The sequence below is a fragment of the Drosophila grimshawi genome, unplaced genomic scaffold (assembly GCF_018153295.1).
Source record: "Drosophila grimshawi isolate 15287-2541.00 unplaced genomic scaffold, ASM1815329v1 contig_1006, whole genome shotgun sequence".
NCBI lineage: Eukaryota > Metazoa > Arthropoda > Insecta > Diptera > Drosophilidae > Drosophila > Drosophila grimshawi.
Window position 1 is genome coordinate 1,969,531 of NW_025062489.1, and position 11,775 is coordinate 1,981,305.

Consider the following 11,775-nt stretch of genomic DNA (forward strand, 5'->3'; position numbering starts at 1 on the left):
CTGCGTGTGCATGTATCTACTGTTGAGGTCAAAATAATAATAGTGCTTCTCAAAGCATATCATAAAAATATGACTCATTTTAAGGCGATTAAAGCAACCCCTCTTCAAAATTTTCAATATGAACAAAAAAGTTATGCAAAACAAAATGTGTTTGGTTTCTCGTCTGGGATGGTTTTCAAATTCCATAATTTTCCAAATACCAACCGTAGTAATATAACCACACATCATATCTACTTTTTAAAAAAATTATTCTACGGTAAGGAAAGCTGAGAAAACTTCACTTCCACCTCTATTACAATTGATAATTAATAAATAATAATTTAACAAAAATAAATGTAAAATAAATATAATAATTATTAAATTTAATGAATATTCTTTGTTTTGTTAATAAATTTGATAGATATGCCAACTTTGAATATTTACTTATCTTCGGTATTGATTGCTTGTGTTGAAGTTAAAATGTTCATCATTTTTGAACTATCTTTTAAGCACGTTTTTTTTCTAACATTTTCCAAATCATCTGTGTGCACTATTATTTTGTCCGCAGCTGTATGAAGTTGTTTCCTTTTTGCTGTGAGTGCAGTGTCAAATTTCGATGTATTCTTTACTCGGTGTCCATACAAGCTTGTCTATGTACAAAATGAAGGACAAGAAAACCAACTGCTGGGAGCAATTATTAGGGAGAACGTGATTAATTATTCGGAGTGGATCTTCAAATAAGTCGTTGCCCGCATCTTCATTGCGTTGGAAGTATTAAATAAAACTGAGACGCGTTATGAAATTACTCAAACTGTATTAATTAGTTACACCAAATGTACGCGCAATGTTGACAATATTATAATATCGAAGGGTAATTGTTGTAAAAGACCAAGGTACGCGGTAGAATCTAAAGAGAGAATGAACCGAGTGGGAGAGAGAGAGAGAGGTTTATTGAGACATTCTCCAAATGCGCCTCCTATTTTGTATACTTTCTTTTTTGTGAATCGCATTGTGCGAGGGGAAAGTAAATGAACTGGAAAATTCTGCAAATTCAATTTGACATCATACAAAGTTATCGTAAAACAATTCAGCAACTCTGGTCTCAACTCAGGAATATGTCAGCCCTATGAGTTGTGCAGAATTCTCTCTCTCTCTCTGTCTCTCTCTCTCTCTCTTTTAGCTTTGTTAGCCTTCTTTCTTTAGCAGTTTCAGAAAGCTCTTGATTTTTGTAAGCCCCTCTTAATTTTTCATCTCTCTTTCAACATCAGTTTCCATTTAGTTGAGATCCTTATGTCTGTTGAGTGTATTATCTGAAAAGGTGCTGTTTATCTTCTTCTCGGTTTTGCAATCGAAAATCATAAACTTTGCATTTATAAGCCAAGAATATATTCATCCCAAATTTCTTTTCAAAATTCGATTTCTTGTTTCTTTTGTGTCATGGAACTCTATCTGGTGTCTTTAAACCATTGAGTCGCATAAATATGCTAAAATTTCAGCCAGACTCACTTATGCGTACACCCTGATGCTCTATCATGTAAAGAAAAAAATGTGAATGAGCATTCGTGTGGTACGTGATTCAATGACACCGAGACAGTATTCGCAAGGAGTCTCCGTTGGAATCCTTTCGAGAATCGTGCCACAGTTCTACGCTTTCACATAGGTGGTTCGCAACTTTCTTCAATAAAATTAATATATAAATTTATCATAGAGCCAAAATCCAAAAAAAAAACTCAGGCACTCACACACATCGATACACACATATACACATACACACATACACAAACAGAATGAATCGAAGTCATCGAGGCAATTTGAGTTTTGGCCAACTCATCGACGGCGTACCACTATGGATGATATGTGGATGGATAATAATGATGATGATGATGATGATGATGATGATGAGGACTGCGCTTGCATAAGCGTGTTTGCCCTTAAGTGTGTGGGCGACCTGGAGTTGCTTGTCTAAGGTTTTTGTCTAAGGCAGGTTCGAATCAATGCGTGAGCAGCATTTTTAATGCGTTTGAACAACCGTTCTTACCTCCCCAGCATCTCCAAAATTCACATTCACGTGTTATTTATGCAGACTCACTGACAAAGCATCCATAGGTTCCCGACTTTGCCTAGGCGCACTGCCAGCAGACCAGAAGTAGCGAAGTGGGGCAGAGTAGGGTGGGGCAGACTTTTGGAGGCGTAAGGATGTTGCGTCTAGAGCATCTGCGTCCTGGGCTGCATACAATTAGCTGCAACTGTAATTAAAGCAATTGTGCCATAAATCTTTTGCCAATTTAATGGCAAATGCTCCAAATGGGCATACCACTCTAACAAACACTTCCCTCTCTATCTCTATTTCTCTCTCCTACTCTTCTTCTCTCTCTCTCTCTTTCTCCTTGTCTCTCTCAATGGGCTGCCAGAGAGGCGCATATGCCAAGTAATTGTTGCCAAAAAATAAGAAAGAAAAATAAAATAAACCAAATTAATATAAATTTAATAGTTGGCTGGCATTTATGGCTCACACTTCCCACGAAAGAATGAAAAAGGGAGAAAGACAAAGACAGAGAGAAAGAGAGAGAGAGAGAGAGAGAGAGAGAGAGAGGGAGAGAGAGACACACAGAGAGAGAAAGAGAGGGGGATATAAAGAGAAAGTTTCGACTGGGTGGGAGTTATCATTAAATGCATTCAGAAACACCAAAAAGGCGACAAGCAAAAAAGCTCTAATTGTGAGAGCTCGACAAGCAGATACTCTGAGCTCAGCTGTCATTGGTAATCGGTTTCTATCGATATTGGGGAAACGGTTGAAGTTATCGATCAAATTAAATGAGATCGGCACTTTCAAATCGACTATGGCTGCTGATCAAGAATATATATATTCTTTACGGTGCAAAGAGATGTTTTAGATGATAGTCGAGAATCGATAGTTTTAACTTCTTTAATTTAAAGTAAATAATAATAAACAATGTTCAATGTTGCTGAAATTATTAAAGTATTGAAAATATTATTGACGCTCTAGAAACAAATATGCCTCATTTGGGCAAAACTATTTAGTTGACGCTCTCCACTTGGCCGCCAGTCAAAAGTAATTGAAATTCCGAACTAATAACTGCTACTGAAGGCTGAGTGCTCGGAGTAGGCGTGTCAGGTGACGGGGGGGAATAGTCAGTAGTAGACACTTCGTAGAACAAACACAAAATATATATGCATATATATATATAGATCTAGATATCCATATAGAGAGAGAGTTGGAGCATCGGGGCCAGCTGCAAGTGATGTCTGAAATGTCAAAAGCCAATCGCAGGCAGGGGCACAGCTCCAACTTGAAGAGCAGCTTGCCGCGCTCAGACAGAATGGATTTCGACTTGCCGCAGTTTATGCAACCGCTATCGCGCAAAGTTCCGCCAAATGAGCCGCAGCTGCGTCGTCGTCCCAAATGGGAGATTGTGCGCGAGCTGCGGCATTTGAGAGCCCAGGGCTCCAGTGATGATAACGATGCCGATGATAAGATGGCGACATTGGGGATATTGGGTACATTGACGACGTCGGGTCAGCCGGTGCAGACACTGGACCAACTTGATGCATTGCGTCTGACGCGACATCGCATTGAGCAGCTGTTGCACAGCAGCAGCAGATTCGACCAGGCGGTGCAGAGCTGCTTTGTGCGCGTCAACATCAATGGGGCTAATGTGCCTCCCGAGCATCGCATGGCCCAGATCTTCAACGTGGCCGAGCTGCCTTTGGGCTACTATGTGGGGAAAACAGCCACCAACATTGTGCTCCATCTGCGCTACGAGAATCTGTGCGTGAGTCATGAGCTGAACGACATCTCGAACATGGCATTCACACGCGAGGAGTTTGATTTTTGGCACGACAATTGCATTTGCCAGGGCATCGACTGGCCGACCATGGAGCTTGTTGCCCGCAAGAAGATCGAGCTGTACAATGCCTTCAACAGCGAACTCAAAATCGGCAGCATGCTTAGGCAAAAGGCGCTTCTGGGATTCTCGATGCCGATGCGACCCGTGCCCAAGGGTGAACTGCTCCAGCGTCTGGGTGGTGGGGTCTATCCCTGGAAATTGCAACGTCCAGCAAAAGAAGGAGAAGAAGCTGCTGCTGCTGCTGCTGCTGGAGCCCAAACTGACAAGCTCGAGCAGGGCGAACATCCATGAGCTGTAGCCGCAGGCATTGATGCACTGATAAACTAAAAAAAAACACAAATAATTAAAGACACAAACATGAATTACGAAAACATATTGCTATTGTTTCGATTAACCAAATCCATTAGTTTGCTGCTGCTACAAGATAAATAAATAAGCAAATATGTTAATAAATATTGTGAGATTTGCTATATTTATTAAGACCTCTTTCAGTTCGATCATGTATCTATCGTATTTGCCAAGAATGTCGACTTTTTCTTCTGATATTAACAACTCCAAAGTTTGAAACTTATAGTAAGTAAGCTCCAGATGTTCTCCCCTAAGAATGATTTGCACTTATTTAAGCATATTCAATATCGAATTACAGCTGAAATGTATAATTTTTGTTAAGAATGAAAGGGTTTAGTTAATTAGTCGTTATTTCTTGTCTCCCTCCAAGAGAAGTCATCATTTCTTTCTGAATTTGAGATATTTGTGATATAATGCGCCTAGCATAATATTTGAGTTCATTTTACTTTGGGCTTTTTTTAATTGTGTGAGCAAGAATGATACCCAGATAAATTGTGATTTTTGCTGTGCTCCACTAGAGAGTTAATTCCGATTCCGAGCTTATTCACTAAACAGTATTAAGATGGTTTACTTATTGGGCAGCCACCCCTGAGAGTACAGAGTATCTTTAAGTCGTATATTGCAGGAGATGAGCTGAAAAACGTATCCATTCGTGATCAACCTATTCTTCTTCCTTATATGTAGTATACTCTCTTATATATATGCACACACACACTTTAACAAACTGCTTCATTCGAGATTCTGGCTACAGTGTTTACTGTGCAATCGATCAAAGTGAAATGTCATTGAGCTTTTTACTATTTAAGTGGACTGCTGTTAATTTCATATAACTGTCAGGTGGCTAATAGCCAATGAAACAATGTGCACTTAAGCGATGTTTGGGGGACTGATTGATGGGGTCACTGGGGAGCGGGAGTGGGGGAAATCCGAGGAAAACCATTGCGTCAAATCGAATTGTCCAGCGGAGCAAATGGAGGGTTGGGTGAGGTAACTAAAAATGAAAACAGTTTCAAAGCAATTAGTGAGCAAACTGAGCAAATAACATAAGGAAAGTGTGAGAGAGAGAGCAAGAGAGGGAGAGAGAGAGAGAGAGAGGGAGAGAGATTGGTGGATTCTGTTTTGCTTTTGCTTTCAGCGAGTTTTGTGACTTTGGCTAATGTGATTGAAACTTGGCCCACAAGTTGTACCGAAATGAAATGCCAGCAAAATATGGTCAATAAGGCGAGTAAAAGAAACAAAATGCAATTTAGCAACTAGCAGCGGCTGAAGGGGAGTGCTAGGCGTGACAAGCATTGTAACAATCATACGACCTGATGGCCAATTAGAAAATGCAAATTTAACGCTGCGACGCGCTCTGCGACAGCATCCTCGAAGCGAGTCCCTTCAGACATCAGACAGCAGATAGGCGGACAGGCAGGCAGGCAGGCAGGCAGGCAGGCAGAGAGACGGGCCTATTAATTAATATTTAATTTATAGCCAGAGTAATTTAGCCAACAATTTCATTAGGCTCTTGTTTCTATTTTTTGTTTCGCATTCGCAGAGGGTATTTTAATTATGCCGTCAAGTTTGTAACGCATTGCTGGAGACCTCTGCCACCCCACAAAGTGTATATGATAAAAGTATATATCCATGATCAGCATCAAGTCCTCCGCCGATTCGATTTGGCCACTTGCGTTTTTTATGTTTAAATTTCTTCTGCACGCAGTGCATATATATAGCCAGATCGGGCTACTATATCATATTGGTCGAAGACGATTTAATGTCGCAACAACTCTTTTGCTTATTCAGATTTGAAATAAGCACCATCAGCATGGGATTATATTATCATAGATCTGCCATGGGAACAATCATTCGGTTTTCGTATACCTAGCGAAATTTAGATGAGAGCAGTTTCTTAAGGTATGTCATCTTCGTTGTACTTAAGACACACTTTGTTTTTTTGTATGCCTTTCAGTCGTATTTTCTGTCACTTTTTTAAAAAATTTTTGTTGGCCAGGCTAACATAAATATGGTCGCTGCCGAGTTTATCATATACATTCATATATATATATATTTTTTTTTTTTATGTATATAAATGTAAATATATATATTTATTTTACCGTGTGCCGCTTTCCCGAGCTGTCTAATTAACTTGAAATGAGTTTTTCGTTCGCTTTTACTCACCCGCCCTCCCTCTTGCCTACTATTTCGCTCTAATTTTGGAGTGGTAGTGTGTGTGTGCGAGTGTATGTGTGTGTTTGTCCAATAAATGTCTTTTTTTATGCTGCTGTTTTTTTTTTTTTTTGTTTTGGCAGCAATGTCACTTAATAAATTTGACGACTGTTTTATGTTGTCGCTTTGGCCCTTAAAATGCAAAACACAACCAAAAACAAACCTTGAACAAAAAAACAAAAAAAAAAGATGGAAAACCAGAAAGCAACACACCCATTAGAACACGTAGTGGTCATAAATATAAAACTCTGCCACGCCCACAAGAGCAAATAAAAGAGGGGCCAATGCTGAGCTAACCTTGACCCGAGTTAGGGTTACGCGCGTGTGTGTGTTAACTTTAAATGTGTGCTGGCCGAGCATACAGGAGACGGGCTCAAATGCGTGTAATGTGGCCAGGGTAAGGCTGGTTGCCCTCTCCAAATGTCTCACGATTTGCCATATTCAGTGCCCATCGCATTTAGGCGGCAACAATGGGAACGCGGAGCAGCCGACTGCTTCACTACTCTGTTGCTACACAAAACTGTTGCACACAAATTCTGGCTGCTGAAAATTGTAAGATTTCATTTCAATGAAATGAACCAAGTCCAGCGTTATTTAAAATTTAAAAAAAATATATTAAAAACTATGAATAATACATTATATATTATTTTTGCTGTTTTAATAGGTTTTTAATAACCAGAATGTAAATATTGCAAAAATAAAATAATGAGAAGGGCGGGAGTGGGCGTGGTCATACATTTTTTTCTGGAATTTTGAGGGGTGTTACTAGCAATATAACTCTTAAATTTGGTGACTCTAGCTTTTAAATTGTGTGATATCGCCAACAACCGACCAATCGGAGGGAGATATGAGGCCTTATCGATTGCAATTATCGATTGCAATTGTCGATTTTCTTGTCTCCACTCCAATTTGTACAAGCTTCAAGGCTCTATCTCTAAGGGGGTCGAATAAAGTTGCGTTCATTCAGACATTGCAAAAAAGCAATATACTATGATACCTTCGGTATCAAAGTAAAAAAAAACCTCATTTTCAATACAAAAATATTGAATATTCAGTTGAAAGCCAGTCGTGCAAAAGAAAACATATAAACACAATTTATTTAAAACTTACAAACACATAATATTATTTAACATTCTGGATTAAAATATAATCCTTGGCGAGCCTAAGATATTTATTGGTTTCTGTTAAAATTGTAGTTGATGCTTTCGTTCTGTGTATTTACAAGATGTTTGTTTGTATTTAATGTACTTTGTAAGAGAAATATGCGAATAATCAAATATTTATATATTCATATATTTATTTATTTTTTTTTTTCTGCTTTTCATTTGCTATCTATCAGAGATTTCTATGACTGTGATTTATTCTACTGCGGTAAGCCAACCAATATACTGCAATTTTTTGTATGTCATTTAACTAATTTGTTACATTTAATTTAAATCAATGTGCTTAATATTCATTCTGCTTTTGATTAATTTTTAAAGGCTTTCAGTATCTCTTTAATATTTTGCTGATTTCGTCCCTAAGAATAGGTGCATTTAAATTAGTCCTACATACCAAGTATGGTTGTTATGGTTTTTAGAGCTACATTTTGGTAACATAATTATGAAATCATAATAAAAGCCAGACAGACAGACAGACAGAAAGAAAAGACAGCCAATTAGTGTCGTTGAACTGATATTCTTTTTATCCTTCAGTGACAACAGAGTATATAGTTCTTAATATCGATTCATAGAGTTGATTATCTAAATATTACCCATGAGTATAACATTGGGTAGCAATGTAGAAGAAGACATCCTAGATATTAGTATATGTATTTCATATTTATTTTATTCTCGGTAATTTTCAGGCCACAACAACAAAGATATTCAATGGTTGTGATGCTCTGCAGCCGTTAAGAAAAAGCAACTGAACTTTGCATTTTAATTTCAGCACTGGTGTTTGCTATTTTTATTGGCCCACGCGGCGTATGAGTTACATGACACATGACACACGAGTAAGTTCAAGTGAAAGTCATTTCCATTGTGGACAGAGGCAAACCGCAGCAGCAGGCAGGCAGGCAGGCGGGCAGGCGGGCAGACAGGCAGGCAGTCAGCACATGTTACACAAGCTTCATTTGTTGTTTTCGCTTCCATTCGACTTTTGACTTTTACAAGTGCCTCTGGCGGGCAATCCATGGCCCGGCCGTGGTCCATGTGAAACACTGACGCCTGACATTTGTTTGGCTGTTGATGCTGCGACTTTGGGTCGGATTAAATGCGCAGCTACACCTGGTGACATATCTTCGAAAACAAGTGTGCAGATGGGTGATGGCAATCAACGAACATCAAAATTCAACATTCAACTCTGCCATACGACAACAACAACAACAACAGCAGAAGCAGGAGCAATAGTAGGAGCAGGAGCTGCAGCAGCAGAACAAGGACATCGTTTGGCAGCATCAGCATCAGTCAAAACTTTGCCAGCAACTGAATTATGTCATTTGGTTGTCAGGGCGCGCGCACAATTCCATATACGTCGAGGCTAGGAGCGATGTGGTAAGACAGGGTGGGGAAGGGGAAGGGGCGGGGGGCGAATGAGTTGCCCAGAGAGGAGGAGGGGGTAGCCAGTTGATGGTAACCAGTTGCTCGGTTTGGTGAAAGCAATGGATCTGGATTTGTAGGTAAATGTGGCGCCACATGCATAGCAACATGCCCGCTGAAGGCAAGAAGCAGGACAGGACAGGTAGATGGTGGGGTGGGGGGAGGTGGAGGAGGGGGAGGGAGGAGTTCGGGCAAATAAAAATAAAAAACGACGCAGAGAAGCTAGAGCAAAAGCTACAGCGGCATACGTAAAGAGCACTGTGTGCTCAATATCAATATAGCTGGGCAGTCACCATCGATATCGATAACTGTTACCGAATTGCTCGCTCTTATTTCACGAGTCTTCTTTGCTTCAATATGCTAAATAATATATGAATTTATTCACATGCATGAATATATAAATTAAGCAGCTTCCGTAAATTTCTATAATTTGTGAATAGTTCCATCTCTCGACAGTCGATAATCGATTGGCAACAATCACTTTTGGTTGGTAAACCAAAATCTGCATTTGGAACCACTGTGCTGGGCCCAGCGAGTGCTTATTTTTTTCTGGTTTTCCATTTGGATTTTTGTGTTTTTTTTTTTGGTATTTTTCATTTATTTTTTGCTTGGCAAGAGAGCGCCTTGAATATTTTTCTTCAATTTTATTAAAATTATGGAAATGAATGAAATACTTATCCACTGCTGCGGCTGCTCCCATCATCAACCCCGCTGCCGGCTGTGACATCTCTTCCGCAACGAATTTATCGAAAATTGCAGCCGTCGCCTGCCACGCCCATCGCCAACGCCCACGGACTTGGACCGTTAGCCTTCAGGTGGCTTCAGTAATCCGTTTCGCTGATGCGAATCCAATCGTTGTGCTGAATTTTTATGTGTTACCTGAGGCATCCTCTCTAACGTGGTAACGTGGTAAGGTGGGCTCCCTCCCCCCACCCCCTGCATAAATGCATCCAGCAGCATTTGCATGTCCAAGTTTACGGTGATGGTTTTGAATCGGATTCTGATTTTGATACCGCTGCAGTTCAGCTACAAATTTTCATTAAAGTTCAAATTGTGCTTCGTTTTACTTGCTGCTGCTAATTTGCGTGTTCCGCTGAAAACAAGAAAGAAAATAAAAATCACTTGGCCAACTTGCATTTGATTGTTTTTAATTGCATTTCATTTAATTTCATTTCGCAGCCTTATTGTGGATATTTTTCGTTACGGCTTGTTCTTCTACTTTTCTCCCTTATCTTCTTTGGCAACATCCCCACAGTTCTTAAAGTTGTTCAAGTTGTTCAAGTTGTTCAAGTTTGTTGTTCATTAGCGAACAAACTTGACACCAAAATGGAGCTGGTGCCACCTGGCCTCGCATTCAGCAGGCTGTTACTAATTGCAGCCGAGAGCTTGCCGTTATTCATTCCAACATTGCCCCAAACCCTCTTCTTACCTTCCTCTATGCATATTTCTGAATTTTAGCTGCATTTTCCCGCAATACTTCCTTCCCTCGACCGCACCGCCAACCACCAAGCCCGATTTCAAAATTTGATTTGTCGCAATATTTTTCGCATTTTGGCCATCAATCACAAATGTTGCAGACCATTTTTAGACCTAACTCGATTTAGCTACATTTCTAAAATGCAAACCACTTTCGATACGCCAATTTCGAAATATATATTCGATTCTGTTACTTACTTAAGTTCATTTCAATAATACATTTACATCAGTCAATCAGTTGAAACATTTTATGGAAAACTAAAGGAAAAAGAATCATTTGTGAAACCTTTTGTATTTTATTCCCAGATATTAAAGAATTTGTTGCGCAAAGTAAGGTCGAAATGGTTCTGGTTCTCATATTTGATTCATTAGCTTGCAGCCTACAATTGGAATTATTATTATTATTTTTTTTTTTGTTGGCTTTTTGGCGAAATACCGTGGAAACCATATAGAGGAAATAGCTGCAGGCAATGGGCCTAGTTTTGTCAGTCAATTAGCGCCGTGGATTGCGTTTTGTCTTTTTGTGTAGTGCAGATGACAGGTTAGAAAAATCATCGCCCCTATCTCTGTCTCTCTCTCTCTCTCTCTCTCTCTCTCTCTCTCTCTATGTGTATATGTGTAAAACTTTGAAGTAGTCATCAACTGCGGCTGTCTGTCACTAGACAAATGTGACATATTTGCGGCATATGGCTATCTCGCTTGCACACAGGCAGGCAGGCCATGCAGGCTGCCAGGCAGCATCATTAGTCATCTTCAAGTGGGCGCTGAGTGGAATTATGCAAAAGTTGCCTCAAAGTGACCAAAATCACGCGCACAACAGCAACAATAACTGGCATGCCACTTGATGTCAAAGTCAATGCCATAACTGTGACTGCTGCTGCTGGTGCTGCTGCTGCTGCTGCTGCTACTGCTGCTGCAGTACACTTTGTTGCCGTAAAGTTGGCACCGGACTGGAATGGATTGGAGTGGACTGGGGAGTGAGTGGTAAGGAGTGTTCTGGATTTTTGGAGAGCTGTTGAGCAGCAGCTACAGCCAGAGTCACAGTCAGAGTTAGAGTTGGGGTGCCCAAATTAATCTTATTTAATTTGAATTTTTATATAAATAATGGAGAGCTCACCGAAAAGCCGCCGAAAACTTTTGTTCAAATTTTTTATTATTAAATGGCTGCGGACATGGCCATGACCAACACCATGAGCGATGAGTGGGCGGTGCGGCAGCGTTCTGGGTTGGAATTTAGTGGCACGTGCGCGGTTACTTGTGAACACTTTCCAATTTGTTGAATCCTCGCTAGCCAAAACAATTTGTGAGCCCCA

General features: G+C 40.0%; 1 protein-coding gene across 1 annotated transcript; it reads left to right on the plus strand.

Annotated features, from left to right (window-relative positions):
• The first annotated feature begins 3,192 nt into the window (after positions 1 to 3,192).
• LOC6564846 lies at positions 3,193 to 4,286 on the plus strand. The gene has a single exon (XM_001991036.2). It carries the CDS (start codon positions 3,243 to 3,245, stop codon positions 4,137 to 4,139), a length of 897 nt encoding a protein of 298 aa, XP_001991072.2. The 5' UTR covers positions 3,193 to 3,242; the 3' UTR covers positions 4,140 to 4,286.
• The last annotated feature ends 7,489 nt before the right edge of the window (positions 4,287 to 11,775 follow it).

Coding starts and splice junctions, on each gene's coding strand:
- LOC6564846 (XM_001991036.2), top strand. CDS start 3,243: ATGTCTGAAATGTCAAAAGCCAATCGCAGGCAGGGGCACAGCTCCAAC.